This window comes from Callithrix jacchus, chromosome 10, assembly GCF_049354715.1.
Source record: "Callithrix jacchus isolate 240 chromosome 10, calJac240_pri, whole genome shotgun sequence".
Lineage (NCBI taxonomy): Eukaryota > Metazoa > Chordata > Mammalia > Primates > Cebidae > Callithrix > Callithrix jacchus.
This window is the reverse complement of record NC_133511.1, coordinates 25,478,789-25,499,291: the sequence shown is the minus strand read 5'-3', so window position 1 is coordinate 25,499,291 and position 20,503 is coordinate 25,478,789. Positions and strand designations below refer to the sequence as shown.

General features: G+C 40.2%; 1 protein-coding gene and 1 pseudogene across 1 annotated transcript; one reads left to right on the top strand and one right to left on the bottom strand.

Annotated features, from left to right (window-relative positions):
* Positions 1 to 4,662: 4,662 nt before the first annotated feature.
* PATE2 (prostate and testis expressed 2) lies at positions 4,663 to 10,880 on the top strand. The gene is made up of 4 exons (XM_054241709.2): positions 4,663 to 4,738; positions 4,867 to 4,890; positions 5,218 to 5,358; positions 5,602 to 10,880. The coding sequence occupies exons 1-4, from the start codon at positions 4,687 to 4,689 to the stop codon at positions 5,799 to 5,801; spliced, it is 417 nt and encodes a 138-aa protein (XP_054097684.1). The 5' UTR covers positions 4,663 to 4,686; the 3' UTR covers positions 5,802 to 10,880.
* A 1,837-nt stretch (positions 10,881 to 12,717) lies between these two features.
* On the bottom strand, positions 12,718 to 13,589 carry LOC100405645 (nucleophosmin pseudogene; annotated as a pseudogene).
* Between the last annotated feature and the right edge of the window lie 6,914 nt (positions 13,590 to 20,503).

Below are 20,503 nucleotides of genomic sequence, written 5' to 3'. Positions count from 1 at the left end.
CTCCCCTCCCTGAACAGGTGACCTCTGAGAGTGGCCAGTGCTGAGCGAAGACCTACCCTCTGGTTAGTGTGGTTAGTCTGTGTGGCTCCTGGGAATCCCAAATACTAAGTGTTTCATGATTTTACATCAGTTATGTCCTTGTGTTTTGGCCTTTGGGAGAATAGATGGCAGAGTACTTGGTCCACTTTTACTTGGTGAAATAGAAATAATGAATCCCATAAAGTTCTGTTGCATGGCAGTGGGCCCTCCTTTTCCCAGAATAACTTTAAAACACATTTGTATGAACCTAAGGTCAATGTTATCACTCTTATGTGTTTTACACAAAAGTTTTCTCAGGCAGGAGAGAATAGGCAGAGGTCACAGCTAGGGAGCTGCAGCATCCAGTCCCTCCTTTCCAGCTTGACTTGTCAGTGTCCCAGCAGCCTGCAGTGGGAAGGGCAGGTGAGGAGGTCTGCTGAAGCTGCAGCCATGGAAAACAGCTTGAGAACTGCTGTTTGGGGGTGGCTTTCAGGAATCCCCCATCCCTATGCTCATCACTCCCAAAGGTGATGGGCTACCATCACACATGGAAGGCAGGAGGCTGGCGAACTGGAATAAGGCTGGAGGGAGGGACTCAGGGGAATGCCCTCTCACCCTCAGAGACTGACATCCTGGTGACTCAGGTGAGGCAAAGTCATAGGAGCAGGGCTATGGGGCTCCTTTCACCAAGTTCAGTAAGTTATGCCCTATGCCGGGCATGTGGCAGGAACTGAACTAATGGAAGGAAGTGACTCAGAATTCTTTTTTTTTTGTTTGCTTGTTTTTCTGAGATGGAGTTTGGCTCTTGTTGCCCAGGCTGGAGTGTAACGGCATGTTCTCGGCTCACTGCAACCTCTCCCTCCTGGGTTTAAGCGATTCTCCTGCCTCAGCCTCCCAGGTAGCTGGGATTACACCCAGGCCTGGCTAATTTTTTATTTTTAGTAGAGATGGGGTTTCACCATGTTGGCCAGAATGGTCTCGATCTCTTGACCTTGTGATCCACCCACCTCAGCCTCCCAAAGTGTTGGGATTACAGGTGTGAATCACCACACCTGGCCCAGAATTCTTATCTGATGCCCCATTCATACTACATTCCTCCATCACCTGCCAACATGGTCACTGGCCTGAGAAGTATGAAGACATGGAAGGTGGTTTTCCTCTGTGTATGTATTGGGGGTGACATTTTAATTGAGCCCTGTTTCTTATGTGTAAAATCGAGTCATTGGGCTACATTGCTTCTATGCCCAACTCCTCTCTTATATGCATATGGTAAAATGACACCTTCCATGGTACCTTCAAGGCTGTCTGAGGCTAGAAAGTTTGGAGGGAAGTTAAGAGGAGGGTAAAGGGGGCTTGGTCAGCAGGGTGATGTGGATTGGCCATGAAACAGATCGGGATGGGGGCAGTTCAAGGGTTTCTCAGGGGTATCAAAACAGGCAATGTCCTGGGTTGCTCTTGGCTGCTAGAGGGAGCTTGGGTCTGAGGCAGGCCTAAGTGCCAGAATACCTAGTTATCTAGTCCCCCCAACTCCCGTCAGGTCTGGGAGTGATACAGATTAGATGGCATGGAGAAGAAACATGACCACACCCTGGCCACATGCTTCCTTTCTCTGCCTGTGAGGAGGCTGTAATAGAGCTCGTCCATCAAGCCAGTCTCTGCCATCTTGCTGACTCACTGGATCCGTGGTGATTCTGCTTTCTGGGTCTCTGCTGAGCAGGACCGGGGCACTGCTCCTTTGAAGTTGGCAGAAGTGGTATCTTGCTGAGTGCAGGAAACTTTCTTTTGGGGACTTTTGTTTTTATTTTGTTTTCCTTTGTTTCCCTAAAGGGGCAAAGTAAACACAACTCTGGGCTGACTATAAGGAGCTTAATTTGGTCTCAAATCTACCATCTTCTCCTCTCTCTGTAGGGAGATAAGGGATGGGTACAGGTTGTGTTTCTGGGCAGGACAGGAGAAAAACAGGATAGGACAGGGAGGGGCAGGGCAGCATGGCCTACAACTCCTGGTATGGGAAGGAGCAGAGAGGAATGTCAAAGCTTTGGGCAGGAGCCAGGCATGGAGGGGAGAAGGTACAGGCTCTAGGCCCCAAGAGAGGACTTGGGGCAGGGCTGGGAAAGTTCTGGAGGCTCAGTTATGAAAGGTGGGGAAGAACGGGCAAGTTGGACAACACAGCCTCCTTTCTCTGGGAGGGAGAGGTGGCCCCAGGTGTCCAAGGCCTTTCTGCAGTCCATATTAGGCTGGTAGAGTGAGAGATGTTGATAGGCTGAGCAGCCGGCAGAAGCCATGGCTGAGTCTAGAAGTCAGGACGGGGGCATCAGCTTTTTCACAGGGGTTTTTCACATGATGGGCTTAGAATTAGGGGCACAATGGGGATTTTCACTTATCTATTAACAAGTTTAAAATATCTTCAAAATTTCTGTTATTTTTATTCTGGGAAAACATTATTCAAAATGCCTTGGATGAACTATACAAGGAAGACTTGGGTTGGGTGGAGACTCTGATTCACACCCACCTGTTTAATAATTGGGTGCCCAGGTCATTATGCAGGAGTATCTTCCTAGGCCAGGAAAAAGGCCTGGAGGCCCATACTTGGTGTTCCTAACTCAGACCCTCTGGGGCTTATGGCCATGGGTTGCTGCCTGTATCTCACATGTTCTAAATGCAAGACCCATAAAGATGGTCTCCGTGGGAATTGCTTTTCTGACGACGGCACATAAATGCTGGATCCTAGCCATGCTTTGGGACCCTTAGTCTCAGTGGGCTTTTGCTGATGAGTGTTGTCTCTGCCAGACAGAGAGAGACCCATTTTTCTTTTGAGACCCTTTTCTTACTCATTCTACCTCTTTCCCCATTGTCCTGGTCATTCTAGAGGAGACTCACCTGGACCTCCAGCTCTAGGAACCCCTCTCCAGACTGTAAACATTGTGGTGAAATGAACAGATAATGTCCTATTTAATCAGATGCACACCTTGTTACCCTAGGAAGAACACTTCAACTTCAAGAATCTTTGGTCATCATCTGTAAGATGAGGTCAATCATTTTCAGCCCGCCAGGTAGTTCAGAAAATTCAAAGAGATCAAGTGAGTAACATTCCCAGAAGAATGTCTAGTGTCAAGTAGAGCCTTAACAAATGTTTGTTTTGTCCCCTTCCCTATGTGTAAATTTATTAACAACTACCTCAGATATACCTGTGATGGTCCTTATTTTTATCTATTAGGTCACAGAGGCACAGAGAGGCTAATTAACATATTTAGGGTCACACAGCAAGTGGGTAGCATACTTGGACATCCATCCCAGGTGTGTGGGGAATACCTTCATAGGATTATGTGAAGGATTGTAATTGACACGTAGCACAGTATATATTGAGCAATGGGAATGAGTCCACTCAGATAAATGGGCCCCACCCCCACTCTGTATTCACCACAAGGGAATCTGCCATTACCATTGCCTGCCTTCTCTGTAGTGACTGCTAACTGCAAGGTTAAGGCTAGGAATTTTATCATATCAAGTGGAATTAGAGACTGTCAATAGAAAGACTTTTGTACCCTTCCCTTGTGCCTCTCAGGTTACCTGTATCCAGTCACACCATTAATATTTTTATAAAATGTTTCTGATGATCTGATGTATGCAGGGCATAATTATAGGTACTATGGAGAAAGCAGTGAATGCAACATTTGAAACCTGGGTGTTTTCATCTTGTGAGGGAAGAGAAACAACATGCACACACATAAGGAAAAGTTATAGGTGCACAAATTGAGTTAAGTACCCTGGAGAAAAACCAAGGAGGGAAGGGACAAGGAAGTGCGGTTAGGGAGTTTTGGTCTTTTATGTATATGGTGGTCAAGAAATGCCTCATGGAGAAAGTGGCAGCTGAGAGCAGAAAGAGGGGTGGCAGGAAAGTATGACATCTTCTGGAGGAAGTAAGGAAAAGTCAGGGAACCAATAGAAAAACTCATCTCCAGCCTTCCCTAACTTCCCTTCTATGTACCCTTTCCAAAGACCAATCCAAATAGATCTTCCTTTTTGTCACCATAACAGCAGTGTAAATTTCTCCCACTGGAGTAATTTATGATCTTTGTCTCTCTTGAAAAAAAATGGATGAATAAAGCACAGGAGAAGCTGAGATGGTCTTCACATATTCCCCACTTTATCCTGGCCTGTCCTATTCATCTCATCCATCAACAATGTGTTCTACAGTGGGAGACAGACTATATCTGGAGTATTGACTCTGTTCCTGATGCCTCACTGTGAGGGTCAAAGTTCCACTGGAGGTCATGCCAAGGTGATAATCCAGGAAGGTTGTAGTGCCTGAAAAGGACGAACTCTTTCACAGATGCTTAGATGAAAGGGGGTCATGTGGATGTGGAGTTAGAGATGTTCTATGTAGACCAACATATGAAAACACAAACAAAGAGCTTCTATGCCAATATGTATTAATATCTTATCATAAAATGAAATGGGATGTCTGGGTGGGCTGAGTTCCAAGTAGCTGGAGGAATGCAAATGCAGACAGGATGTACCCTCTTCTGGGAACGTTGTAGAGCAGATTCAGGTGGTTTGAGCTGAAATTTATGATTATGTGATTCCAGTGGGATGCCTGAGGGCAGGTGATGAGAATAAATACTGCTGGAACCTCCCACTGGGGTGTTTTTAGGAACAGGCCCCAGGATGTGCCGGTTGCTTCTGCTGGGCATGGTCCTAGTGCTTTTTATGGATGAGGGTGAGCTCTGAAGAGGGACCCACGAATGGGTGGTGAGAGCATGTATGGAGAGGGAGAAAGGGATTTCTATACTTGGCTTTTGGGGCTGCTGTAAAATAATTTATGGACAATTTTTCTTCTCTTCACAGGAGACAGAGTCCTGACATGGAGATGTACGGTGTAGTTGGTTTGTCACTTTTGGACAAATAATGCCACAATGAGGGAGAGATTCTTGCGTTCTTTACACATTGTCCTCTCCCCACTCAATACTCCAGTGTCTTCTTTCCTTCCTAGACTTGAGAGGGTCCCTGACTTCTTTGGGGTTCATAGCTGTTACCCAATCAAGGGAATAAGGGCCCCTGATGGAGGCTGGGAGTAGTGTCAACTTTCTTCTCATGAGGTTTGCACCACCCCGATATAAATGTTTCCAGGTGGGGACAGACTTCTGAAGCACAATCACTTTCCCTACTGCTGTCCTTTAAAGTGCATCTCTTTTTTAGGGATTCGACATTGCAATTTCTGTAAACACTTTGATGGATTCATTTGCCAGGGTGGCATGAAAAGTTGCTGGAAGTTTAATGTACTTTTGACAAACAGGAGTTGTGCCACAGATAACTATTACTTTAATGATCCCACTTCAGGTAGGTGGGGGGTTACAGAGAGACACAAAATGTCACCAGTGGTGCCCACAATCCTGGGAGCCAAGGAGTGGAGGGAATCTGGAGTCATGGGAGAGGGTGGCTACAGAAACACAAACAAGGTGCAGACACAGTTTGGGGGCTTATTCCAGTCCACAGAAAATTGAGGAGCTTCTAGAGAGAGGCTGTTGATAGAAAGATGATGGAATGAGGCAAGCTGACCATATTTGCTTTTCTTCCCTTTAGGGAGATATCTGTTTCGTTATACAACACTGTCTTGCAGGCCTTGTGATGAGGGAATGTTCCAAGAATTCCACGACCTCCTGAGAGAAACAACTTGCTGCATTAATCACAACAGGTGTAATACTGGCAGAGATAATCCAGATATTACAAGAATTCTTGGAGCAGAGGCTCAAAATGAGATAGTGTATGGTCCATTGAATTAGGAATGATTAAGGTTGTTAAACTTTATCTCCTTGTAGTCTTGGCCCCGGCTTTTTAAAAATCCAATGGTAATACCATCATCTTACATTTTCCCTCAAACCACTCTCTTCTCTATTCCAGCATATTTACCTTCGGAAGCTCTGTCTTTCCAGTGTCCATGTTTCCATTAACAGGAAAGGGTAAATATCTAGGTCATAAAAACCTCAACTCTTGCCTGCAGGTTGGATTCCTCGGTCTTTGCTACCTGGTACCGCCTGGCAGTCTCCACTTGCCCTTAAGTTCTAATGCTAAACCTGAGCTAAAGTTGGAATTCTAAAGTATCTTGCAAAGGAAGCAAAGTACTTTTATGGTAGAGCTTCTGGGGGAAGATCAGGAGAAAGCAGATTGGATAAAAATAGGGAAAAAGTTACCAGAAATTTTGGGAGAATGATTTGAGAGGAGAGTAGGAAAGTATTTGATGTGGTGGGGGGTGGGCAGTTGTAGGTAAGACTTATATTAAGAAGGGGTTTGGGAAAGTCAGTGTGAAATTATAAAGCATTCTCTGACTTACATGAAAGAAATAGTCAGTGTACTAGATGTGAGAGTCACAGTGCCTGTCACCATTTTTGGGAAACTACTACACAGCTGCTCCTGACAACATAGCTTAAGCTACAAAGTTTCTAATTATCTTCCCCTGATCACACTTGGCTGAGTGTTGGCCAGTTACTCTGTCTGTTGGCATGTGCTGTTGTTGGAATAGCCCCTCCAAAATTCATGCCGAAATTTAATTGCTAATGTAATGATATTGGGAGGTGCGGCATTTAAGAGGTGCTGAACTCATGAATGGATTGAAGCTGTGAGCATGGGGGTGAGTTAGTTATTGCAGGAGTGGGCTCCTGATCAAAAGGATGAGTTTGGCCTGCTTTCTTCTCTCTGTCTTGTGTGCTTGCTTGTTCTTCCACCGTGTTATGATGTAGTAAGAAGGCCCTCATCAGATGCCAGCATCACGTTCTTGGAATTTTTAGACACCAGAACCATGAGCTGAATAAATTTCTGTTCATTATAAATTACGCAGTTCTGCTGTAGTGCTAGAGAATGGGTTAAGATAGCATGTGAGGGATGCCAAGCCCTCAAAAATATTCAAATATTACCTTGTATTCAACACACCCATTGATAAAAGCTGATTGTTTTCCATCTATTGACACAACCCTGTAACAAAAAATGCTAAGGAGAGATGAGTTTCAGATCATCACTGTAGTCTTATAAGTTATGAAATAAAAAAATTAATCCCTGAATTATTATTGGTTGACTTTAGTTTTACATTTTTAAAACCATTTTAGCCATCCTACGTATTCGAATCTACACGCACTATGATATGTATTTTTTTAGCTTATAATTATATTCACACATATAGTATTATCCCAGGTTTAATCTCATTCCTATTGACATCCAGGATTATGACACCTCATTAGTTTGTATAATATTGTATTTACATAAGTAGAATTAAATATTTATATCTAAAAATAAATTAAACATACTTTCAATATATGTATGATGGAATGTCTCCTAAATTTTTAATATTAGGACGAATACAATACTTTAACATCTTGAGAAATACAAAATAGATTCTTTCATTCAGGGTTGATTAATTGGTTTAAATGGACAGAATGAAGACGCTGGCAGTAGGTTTTAAAAATGCAATGATTCATGGTATTTTCTAGCTCTGAGCCCAGCCCAGCACCAGAGTTGCCTAGAAATTGCAGTCCTTGTATCCTAGACTGCCTTTCAGTTTTACCTAGGCCCCCAGGGCACTCTGGCTTGCAGTGGCAAGTCTTGCTGAGAAACTCAAGTTCTAGCTGCTGGGATGGGTGATTCCCCTCTGGCTATGGTTGGTCAAAATTCTTCCCTCTGTGCACAAGTGCTGGCCAAGCCCAGAATGGCTTTACTCTCCTCTGTGACAGGGCAGACCAGTTCAATGCCAAGTCCCCCAGTTGCTGTGCTCTCACTTCCCCAAGTGCACAGGGTCTCTGTGCCACATGGGCACTGCCAGAGGATGGGGGAATGGTGGTTTCAGCAATTCAAGGCTGTCTCTTCTAACCCTTTTTAATGCCTCTCTCAATGATATAAAGATAAAACTAGGTACTGTGATTGTTCAAATAACTTGATTTTTGTTCTGGTGATGGTGCTTTTCTATGAGCATATAGTTGTTAAAATTTGGTGTTCCTGCAGGCTTCTATTCCACTATGTTGCTCGGTCCTTCTTTGTGTATTATTTAAATGATCCATAATTAATTGAAAATTTTATTTTTCTTTTTCTTAAATTTATTTCTCTTGGCCAGGCCTGGTGGCTCATGCCTGTAATCCCAGCACTTTGGGAGGCCAAGTGGGGTGAATTGCTTGAGCTCAGGAGTTAAAGACAAGCCTGAACAGTATGATGAAGCCCCATCTCTACAAAAAATACAAAAATTAACTGGGCATAATGGCATGCACTGTAGTTCCAGCTGCTTGAGAGGCTGAGGTGGAAGGATCACTTGAACTCAGGAGATTGAGTCTGCAGTGAGTTGTGATTGTACAACTGCACTCCAGCCTGGGTGACAGTGAGACGCTCTCTCAAAAATTTGTGTGTGTGTGTGTGTATTTATGTATATAAATGCAGTTGTGTCACATGAAATATATTAGTCTGGGCTTTTAGTGTACTATTTGCTGAAATACTGTGGTTTTAATGCAGATCTGTTGGGGCAGGGTAACCTGCCCCCTGTCCCTCAGTCAGGGAATCAGCTCCCTGTTGCTGTGAACAGCAACTGAAAAGAGGCTGTGAGTCATGAAGGCTGAAGGTGAAGGCTTTAGAATTCTTGGGTTAATTTTAAAAGGCTTTGCTTAGAACTATCAACATAGTACTGTGAACTTTCAGTTAGGACACATTGGAGGCAGCAATATAGTTTATGAGCCTCCATAAATCTTTTTACAAAAAGACATAACATTAGTATAGCAAAGGGAAAGTGCCATAGACAAAATCAGGTACCACCAGGGTTCCCTAAGCCCTCAGATATCTCAGATATACAGAAATATGTCACTAAAATTCCTCTTCACAAAATAGAGCTTGATCCTTAGGAAGAAAGGAACTGTTAGTAGAAACAAAATTGAGCAGGGTACAAAGACTGAGGTTATCAGAGAAGCTAGAGAACACATGTCTCTGTATGAAGATGTGTTCTCTAGCTTTGAACATGGAGTGGACATAGAGCAGTGACACCACAATAGCAATGGGCACACCTAGCACCCGTAGTTTGATTTCTAAATATCCTTTCCATTAAAGAGAACTAGGTAGGGCTGCTTGCAGGGAAAATACAAAATGAGCCTGGAATATTTAGGCCAGGGCTGAAATAAGGAAGTGTTCAAAGAATGATGGAAATGCTGAAAGGATATTGAATCAAGCTTAAAGGGACCCTCGCTGGCCAAAATTGAGCAAAAAAGTGATAATGATCAATATAACTCATTGAAAAAAATAGGAATGATGGGTTTATACTTATGTGATAAAACAGGTAAATAAGGAGAGGAGAAAACTTTTCCTTACAACAGATTGCCAGCTAATAAATTAGATTCCTCCTAATAAACATAGAAGGAGTATTGAAATTGGAAAATTACCATCTGACAAGAATGCTAAGAAATAATTCACTAATTCAGGCAAAAATGCTAAGATTATCACTATCTTGTTAGTGTTAACAGATGATAACACTATTAAGTGATAAAACTTATTGGTGAAAAGTGAAAGATACCAGGACATTGACAAAATCTGACAACCTTACCAAAAAATAGTAATTACAAAGGGGAAATGAGTAACTCAATAGAAGAGAAATCATTTTAATTATAATTAATTAACATCACTAGTAAAGAGATAAAATTATATGATCCTAGATAGAATGCACTGAGAACACAGCACCACTTCTGTGAAATTTTGGTCAAAGATCTACAGTCTGCATTTAATCAGGCTGAGACATTCCCAATTTGGGGGGAATTACATAAAATGCTAGTTTATAACTGTTAAAAGTATTAAGGCCATAAAAATAAGACTGTGAACCTATTCCAGATTAGAGGAGACTAAAGAGACTTTCCAAATAAATGCAATATCATGATTCTAGATTGAATTATTTTGCTATGAAAAATATTACTGGGAAGTTGATAAAAGTTGCATAGGGTCTGTGGATTACATGATAGTAATTTGTCAATACTAATTTTGTAATTTTTATGATTGTATTGTGGTTATATGAAAAAAATTTCCCTGCTTTTAGGAAACACATAGGAAAGAATTCAGAAATAATGAGGCATTGTATTATTAACTTGTATCATTAGCAAATAGTTCAGAATAAACACACTCTGTAGTATTAGAAACAGTAGCTCTTCAATCAAACTATAATCAATCTAAAAGATATGTTTTAGCTTAGCGTTTGGCTGTGTTAAATACAATTTGAGAAAAATGTATGGAAAAACTTAGAATGGAGATGGCTAGAAAACAAAAAACACTGTAAGAGATACGTTCAAAAATCCTTGTAGAAAACATTTCAGAAATGAATACTATACTTTTGGCTTTTGGTTATAATGTGGAGAGTTGTTGGAAACAATGTATGACTTTGAAATAACGAGAAAGATGGATTCAATAATAAATAGTCAAATATTTTAAAAATGTGTGGATTCAAAATGAAAAGAAACTGAAATTCCAGAAAGGAAGACTCCTTTTGAGGTGAGCAGAGATCAGTAGGAACTTTAAAGATGTCTACCAAGACTTTTCACAGTTGATAGAAGAACAAGTTTGCCATAGACAGACATTTTGAACTTCAACCAACCAAAGCTTCAAAATAGTCCTGACCCTGCTCAAATCTGATTTGATCTTGGTGATGAAGTCCTCCATGTAACTACTTCACAAAGAAAAAAGTGTGCTCCCTCTAGGGGAAGATAATGCTTTCTACAGTGTTGGGAATATAATAAAAATTTATGTGATGTGAAGAATCAGGAAAAAAATAGGTAATAGAAGCAGAACCCAGATGATCCAGATGTTGAGATTATGACATAATGACTTTGAAATAACTATGAAGATATATTAAATGAGAGAAAAAGATGGACAAGATGAAAATATAAATAATTTTAACAGAGAAATATAATGTATTTAAAATAACCTAATGGGAAAGCCACTAGCAAGATGATCATGTAGGACACTCAAATGATCACCACTTGCAGAAACATTAATTTAAACAACTATCTATCCATGCAAACACTTAGACAAGGGCTAAGAAATACAGGTGAGAGATTACAAAACTTTAGTGGAGTACACAAACAAGAAAAGATGGATAGAAGAGGGTAGGAAGAATAGTCTCACATTACCCATATCACTCCTCCCCCAAGCCCAGGCAGTACAACATGGAGAGAGATACCCTCTGCATGGGGTAAGGATAGTGAAATCAACACTCAATGTCACCACAGACCCCATATAGACAATCCCCTGGCCCCATGAACCCCAGTAGCAGGCTATCCTCTATAAGGCTCTGGGCCTGCCCCTATGGACCTAGGCTCTAGGTTTTCACCTAGAGAGCCAACCATCAATCTGGCCTCCAATATCCAGACTATAGACTTTCCCTTGTGGCCTCAGGATTCAGGCTACTCCCTGTAGACCCAGACTCCAGGCGATCACCTGCAAACCCATGCTCCAGATTTGCCCTAGTGCCATATTAGCTCCTGTGGACTGAGGCTCTATACAAACCCCCACAGGCCCAGGCTCCAGGTCCATTCCAAATCCAGGCTGACACCTATAGCCCTATCTTCCACTGGCACCAAGTTCCAGACCTGCTTCAGTGGATCCAGGGTTTAAGGCCACCTGAGGAGCCCTTAGCACTGGACTGGTCCACATGAACCCAGACTCCAGGCTCACCCTTCCAGACCAGATTCCAAGATGACACCTTCAGATCAGAACCTAGATTCACCACTGTGGGCTTAGGCTTTATGCCCACTCTGGTGCTAGATGGCCTACATGGACCTAGCCTCCAGTCTCACCACTGTGAGCCCATGCACCAGGCATGCCCCTGTAAACCCTGCCATAAGGCCATCCCCTATGGACTCAGGACAAGGACAATTCCTGTGGACCCAGGCACCTGGCTCATCTCATTGTCAGGCCAGCCCTCTTGGACCCAGGCACCAAGATCTTCCACTTGCTAACCCAGATACCAACCTGGCCCCAAGATCTTTCACTTGCTAACTCAGACACCAACCAGCTCTCCTGAGGACTCACATAATAAGCCTGCTCATAGACCCTGCCAGGCAGCATACCCAGAATCCTTATATGTGTTAATTGGTAAAGGGTTTTACCTGCAAAAGCTAGTCTGTAAAGACTGGAAGAAGTGCATAATTCTTCAAATGCACAGGCACAAACATAAGGCCACAAGAATCATGAAAGGCAATGATAATAATAAGAGTAACACCAGCAAAGCCAAAAAATAAAGTGTCAGTATATGACCCCAAAGTAATGAAGATCTATGAACTGCCTGACAAAAAATTTAAAATAATTATCTTTTAAAAACTGAGTTGCAAGAGAACACAGAACTAAACAAAATCAGGAAAGCCCAGTACATGAACAAAATGAGAATTTCTTTTTTTTTACTTTATTAAAATACTGAGTTTTTTTCACATGTATATTTTTGTCTCCCCACCATTTCCATGTCTGACCACCACTACTACTATGTCCTATCATAACATTCCATACATACTTAAAACCAAGCAAAGGGTGGAGTTCCATCTTTAAAAACTACAGGCATTTTGGACAACACATTCTTGGCAATGGAATCTCGACAACATTTATCAAACATGGTAGGGAAAATTCTCACTCTGCATTATAAAAAGGACAGCCAGATATCAACTGTTACAGAAATAAAATAAGATGGAAAATTTTTAACAAATTGTTTAAACTATTTTCTTAAAGAGACTTCCTCCACTGCCAGAGATCTTAAATAGCCTCCTGGTCAGTCATCCGGAAGCAATTCTTCATATAATTGATGAACTTGGCTTCCACTTTGGGAAGAGAACCACCTTTTTCTATACTTGCTTGCATGTTTGCTTTAACGTCTTCTACAGAACTAGGTCCTTTTGGTGTTTTAGTTTTTTCCTGTTTTTTGAAGGATTCTTGTCCTTTTGATCTTGGTGTTGATGATGGTTTTGAGTCTTTTCCATTCTGATTTGACTTTTGTGCATTTTTGGCTGGAGTATTGCATATAGATTTCTTCACTGGCACTTTTTCTTCAGTTTCCTCATCATCGAAATCATCATCATCATCTTCATCATCATCATCTTCATCCGCAGCAAGTTTTACTTTTTTCTGTGGAACCTTGCTACCACCTCCAGGGGCAGACTGCTTTCCAGACATACTTAAGAGTTTCACATCCTCCTCCTCCTCATCTTCTGACTCTGCATCTTCCTCCACAGCTACTAAGTGCTGTCCACTGATATGCACTGGCCCTGAACCACACTTCAATCATAAGACCACTGGTGGTGTTATTTCAAAGCCCCCAAGGGAAACCATTGGCTGTACAGACATTTTCAAAGTTGCCAGTGTTACTTTAATTGGACTGCCTTCGTAATTCATTGCCTCTGCTTCAACAATGTGCAATTCGTCCTTTGCACCAGCTCCTAAACTGACCGTTCTTAAAGATAACTGGTGCTCATTTTCATCATTATCCACCTTAAAGTGATAATCTTTGTCGGCCTTCAGTTCACAACCAAAAAGATAGTTCTGGGGCCTCAGGGGGCTCATGTCCATGTCCATCGAATCTTCCACTCGGTGGCGACACGCACTTAGGTGGAAGAGAAGGCGAATTTCAACAGAGATAGAAACCCTGAAAAAGAACCAAACACAAAATCTAGAACTGAAGAACACAATGACTGAAATAAAAAATTTGATTGAGAGCTTCAATAGCAGACTCAATCAAGCTGAATAAATAATTAGTGATCTAGAAGACAGGTCATTTGAAATTACCTAATCAGGAAAAAAAAAAAAGAAAGAAAAAGGAATTAAAAAGAATGCAGAAAGCCTACAGGACATATAAGACACTGGCAAGGAAATTAATTCACATATTATGGGAGTCCTAGAAGGAGCAGAGCAAGGGAAAAAGACAGAAAGCCTTTTTTTTTTCTTTTAGAAATAATGATAGAAAGCTTCACAAATCTGTAGAAGTAAATGAACATCCAGATCCACAAATCCCAAGCAACTTCATAAGTTAAATACAAAAAGACCTTCTATGAACACATTGTAATCAAATTCTCAAGTTGAAGACAAAGAGAAAATTTTGAAAGCATTCAGAGAAAATTAACTCATCATCACATACAAGGAATCCTTTGTAAGACTCTTAGTGGCTTCTCATGAGAAAACTTGCAGGCCAGGATAGAAGGATGATATATTTGAAAGGCTGAAAGAAAAAAAAAAACTAGTTAACCAAAGACACTATTTTCAGCAAAACTGTCCTTCAGAAATGAAGGGGAGATAAAGACTTTCCCAGAAAAAAACCTGTAGGATTTTATCACCACTAGACCTGCCTTAGCAAAAGTGCTAAAAAGAATGCCTTAAATTGAAACAGAAGAATGCTAATAGCGTAAAAACATATGAGAGTATAAATCTCAGTATAAAGATAAGAATACAGTCAAATTCAGAATATTTCAATACCGTATTGGTAGTGCATAAATCAGTTTTAACTCTAGTAAAAAGTTAAAATACAATGACATTAAAAATAACCATAACTATAATAATTTGTTAATTGGTAAGCAATATGTAAAAGATATAAATTGTGCATCAATAAGATATAATGTGAGGGAAGAAAAATACAAAGTGTAGAGTTTTTGTATGCAGTTGTTATCTGATTAAAATAGACTATTATAATGATAATAGGTTTTATTTAAGCCTTGTGGTAACCAGAAAGAAAAAGTCTGTAGTAGATTCACACACACACACACACACACACACACACACACACACAATAAAGGGATCAAGGCATATCACTATAAAAAATCATCACATCGTGAAGAAAGATAGGAAGATAGTATGTTTGATGTTTGGATATATGTGTAAATTGCAAAATGGTTAAATTAAATTAATTAACATATCTGACTCATATACTTGTTATAATAAGAACATTTAAGATCTACTTTCAGCAACTTGTAAGTATAAAATACATTATTATTAACAATAGTTACCATGCTGTACAATAGATCTCTGGAATTTATTCATTTTGTCTGACTGAAATGTTGTAACTCTTTGATGTTTCCTGAAGCGAAGATTCCCCACACAAATTGTGGTTGCACAATCCAAAGACAGAGTGCAGTCTGTGTGCAAAAAAGGACTGCAGAATTTGTGCATGGTATTTCTCTCAGATCTCCTGGTGTTTATCTACACTGTTTCTTTTGCTGCAGTGTCCTTTATCTTTAAATAAAGACCTTATAAGTAGCCTTTATGCATTTTTATATGTTCCACATAAAATAAGTATGTTCTATGAAGTCTGGTGAGTTCTTTCAAATATCTGAACTTGAGAAATCATCACAATGCCTCAAAGAAATACTTGATAACTTCCAAAAATAGAATTAACATAAGCAATAGTCACTTACTACAGTGCAATAAACTAGATGCTAAAAACCAACCTAAAAATGCAATGCAAGCTGGAAATGTAGCAACATGCTATTTAGCAACTCTTACATTAATAGAAAAATTTAAGACAAAGAGACAATTTCTTAACAGCAAGTAGGAGGAAATATAAAATATCAGAAATTATAAAATATACCTAAGGCATTTTTTTCCAGAGGAAAAGTCATAGTATTAAATATACATAAAAAGAAAAAGAAAAAAATAACAACCAAAACATCCAACTCTAGATAGTAGACAAAAAATGCAATGAAATCAGAAAGAAGAAATGTTGTAGCCAAGTGGAAACTAAAACCTATAAAAAGAAAGAAAGAAACTAAATCATTTTACCAGAGTAAGTTGCCTTCACTAGAGGAAGACAGAAAAGGAAATAAAGAATAAAGAGAAGACCAAAAAACAAGCAGAAAACAAATAACAAAATGGCAGGAATAAGACCTTACTTATCAATAGTATCAATGTAAGTAGACTAAACTCTGATCAAAAGACATAGATTGGCTGAATGGATGAAAATACAAGACCCATTGATTTGTTGCCTGCAAGAAACATACTTCACCTGCAAAGACACACATAGACTGAAAATGAATAGATGAGAAAAGATATTCCATGCCAATGAAAATTAAAAAAGAGCAGGAGTTGCTGTACTTATATCAGACAAAACAGCAAAAACTAGAAGAGATGAAGAAGTGATATCATTATATCACTATATAGAACTGGAAATCCATAAGAAGAGGAATGTTGGAAACTATACAAATACATGGAAATTAAACAATATCTTCTGAATTGCTCCTAAATGACCAGTGGGGCAATGAACAAATTAAGAAGGAAATTGAAAAATTTCTTGAGACAAATAGAATCGAAACACAATATCCCAAAACCTATGGGATACAGCAAAAGCAATACTAAGACAGAAGTTTATATGCCTACATAGAAAACAAAAACAAAAACAAAAAACCCTTCAAATGAACAAACTAACAATGCATCTTAAAGAATTAGAAAGACAAGAGCAAACCAAACCCCAAATCAGCAGAAGAGAAATAATAAAGATCAGAGTAGAAATAAATGAAATTAAAATTTAAAAATACAAAAGATTCATGAAACAAACTGTTGTTTTTGGAAAAGTGAAACAAAATTGTCAAGCCTTTAAGCACACTAAGAAAAAAGGGAGAAGATTCAAATAAATAAAATTGGAAATGAAAAAGAGAACATTAGAACTGATACTGTAGAGAATCAAAGGATCATTAGTGGCTAATAGAGGCAACTATATGCCAACGAATTGGAAAATCTAGGAGAAATGGACAAATTCCTAGATACACACAACCAACCAAATTGAATCAGAAGAAATCCAAAACCTGAAGAGATGATTATTAGTAGCGAGATCAAAGTCATAATAAAAAGTCTCCCAGTAAAGTAAGGCCTGAGATCCAACCTTTTCACTACTAAATTCTACTGAACATTTAAAGAACCAATACCAATCCTACTCAAACTATTCCGCCCAAATTAGAGGAGGGAATACTTTCTAACTCATTGTATGAGACCAGTATTATACTGATACCAAACCAGAGAAAGACATATCAGAAAAACAAAACTACTGGCTGATACCACAGAAATTCTAAGAATTATTAGTGGGTACTATGAGCAATTATATGCCAATAAACTGAAAAATCTAGAGTAAATGAATAAATTCCCAAGCACATACAAGCTGTAAATATTCAACCACGAAGAAATTCAAAACCTGAAGAGCCCAGTAAAAAGTAACAAGACCAAAACAGTAATTAAAAGTCACTCAGTTAAAAATAGCCCAGAACCTGATGGTTGCACTGCTGAAGTCTACCAAACATTTAAAGAACTAATGTCAATTCTACTCAAAGTATTCTGAGAAATTGAAGAGAAGGGAATGCTTTCAAATTCATTCTATGAACCCAGTATTACCTGATACCAAAGCCAGAGAAAGACACATCAAAAAAGAAAACTACAGGTAAATATTGCTGATGAATATTGGTGCAAAAATTCCAAACAAAATACCTAAGCCAACAACACATTAAAAGGATCATTCAGGTCATCTTTTCCTCCTCATATTCATCTCTGCTACTTGCTTCTGACTGTTGCCACATTCTTTGAAGCTAACAGCTGGATTCTCACCAATTTGAGAGACCGTGTTGAATCATCTGATTCAAAATAAATCCCATTCAGGGGAGGTCCCAAGATGGTCAAGTTCCGGAGGCAGCTCTGGAACGCAGCTCCCAGTGAAGGAGATGCAGAAGCAGAAGCAGAGACAATTCCAAATGAGATACTAGGTTCATTTTGTGGGTCTAGTTGGACAGTGAGTATAAACCAAATAGGGCAAGCTGAGGCAAGGTGGGGCACACCCACCCAGGTGGTGCATGCAACTGACCAGAGGACTAGGGAATCTCCCGCTCTGGGACTTTGGTTTGGATACAGCACTCCACCGAAGCCCTCTACAACTCACAGAACAGGTGATCTTCAGCGGGCTGAAAAGCCTCAGCAAGCTGCCTAAACAGGTTAGAACAGCAACTTTGGCTGGCACTGGGGCTGTCAGCATACATCTAGGTGGAAGCACTGGCTGATGCAAAAAAACCGGTGAATACCGAGAAAGCAAAAAAACCGGTGGGACCAAGCAACTCACTCCCAAGAAAGAAGGGGAACTGAATGCAGGGAAACTGGCCATACGGCAGGACGGGTCTCCCCTACAAAGCCTAGGAGGCTAAAAAATTCTCACTTCAGAGTTTCGCACCCAGAACATCAGTTCGAGAGTGATCAGGAACCAATGAGCTCAGCGGTGGGGGAAGGGCAGCCGCCATTGCAGAAGCCAGCCTGCTTTTCCTGAGCAAATATAAGACCCAGGAAAAATACGCAGCAGCTCCACTGAATCCATGGCAGCCCAGCAGCGCCTCTGCAGGTAGACAAAGGAAAGGCAGTCTCCCCAGGCAGCCACCTGAGATCAAACCTACATAAATTCAACAGATGGGAAGAAACCAGCGCAAGAAGGATGAAAACATAAAAAACCAGAACGCCTCTCCCCCACCACGAGATCATAGCTCTGCACCAGCAAGGGAACAAAGCAGGGTGGAGAACGAATTTGATGAACTGACAGAAGCAGGCTTCAGAAGGTGGGTAATAACAAACTTCTCCAAGTTAAAGGAACATGTTCTAACCCAATGCAAAGAAACTAAAAACCTTGAAAAAATGTTAGATAAAATGCTAACTAGAATAACCAACTTAGAGAAGAACACAAACGACTTAGTGGAGCTGAAAAACACAGCACAAGAACTTCATGAAGCATACACAAGTTTCAGTAGCCAAATAGATCAAGCAGAAGAAAGGATATCAGAGATTGAAGATCAACTCAATGAAATAAAACCAGAAGACAAGCAGAGAGAAAAAAGAGTGAAAGGAAATGAAGAAAGCCTCCACGAAATATGGGATTATGTGAAAAGACCTAATCTATGCTTGATTGGTGTACTGGAAGAAGATGGGGAGAATGAATCCAAGCTGGAAAACACTCTTCAGGATATTATCCAGGAGAACTTCCCCAACCTAGCAAGGCAGGCCAATATTCAAATACAGGAAATACAGAGAACACCACCATGATGCTCCTCTAGAAGAACAACCGCAAGGCAAATAATCGTCAGAGTCACCAGTTGAAACAAAGAAAAAAATGCTAAGGCAGCCAGAGAGAGAGGTCGGGTCACCCACAAAGGAAAGCCTATCAGACTCACAGCAGATCTCTCGGCAGAAACCCTACAAGCCAGAAGAGATTGGGGGCCAATATTCAACATCCTTAAAGAAAAGAGCTTTCAATCCAGAATTTCAGGCCACAGGCATAGGCAAGGACTTCATAGCTAAAACACCAAAAGCAATAGCAACAAAAGCCAAAATAGATAAATGGGATCTAATTAAACTCCAGAGCTTACAGCAAAATAAACAATCGCTACAGTGAACTGGCAACAAATAGAATGGGAAAAAATTTTTTTGCAATCTACCTATCTGACAAAGGGCTAATATCCAGAAACTACAAACAACTAAAACAGATTTACAAGAAAAAAAAAACAAAAACAAATCCATCCAAAAGTGGGTGAAGGACATGAACAGACTCTTTTCAGAAGAAGACATATATGAGGCCAACAAACATATGAAAAAATGCTCAGCATCCCTGGTCATTAAAGAAATGCAAATCAAAACCACATTGAGACACCATCTCACACCGGTTAGAATGGCAATCATTAAAAAATCTGGAGACAACAGATGCTGGAGAGGATGTGAAGAAATAGGAACACTTTTATGCTATTGATGGACTGTAAATTAGTTCAACCATTGTGGAAGACAGTGCGACATTTCCTCAAGGACCTAGAAATAGAAACACCATTTGACCCAGCAATCCCATTACTGGGTATATACCCAAAGAATTATAAATTGTTCTATTATAAAGACACAAGCACACATATGTTCATTGCGGCACTGTTTACAATACTTGGAACCAACCCAAATGTCCATCAACAATAGACTGGATAAAGAAAATGTGGCACATATACACCATGGAATATAATGCAGCCATAAAAAATGATGAGTTCATGTTCTTCATAGGGACATGGATGAATCTGGAAACCACCATTCTCAGCAAACTGACACAAGAACAGAAAACCAAACACTGCATGTTCTCACTCATAGGCAGATGTTGAACAATGAGAACATGTGGACACAGGGAGGGGAGCATCACACACTGTGGTCAACTAGGGGGGCTAGGGAAGGGACAGTGGGGAGTGGGGAGGGTGGGGAGGGATAAAGTGGGAAGAAATACCAGATATAGTTGATGGGGGGGATAAAGGTGGTAAACCACCTTGCCATGTATGTAGCTATGCAACAATCCTGCATGATCTGCACATGTACCCTAGAATCTAAAGTACAATTAAAAAAAATAGAATCATTCATCATGACCAAGTGGGATTTATCCCAGGGATGCAAGGATGATTCAGCATATGCAAATCAATCAATCTGATACATCATATCAACATGAATATGGACAAAAAAAATCTATGATATTTTC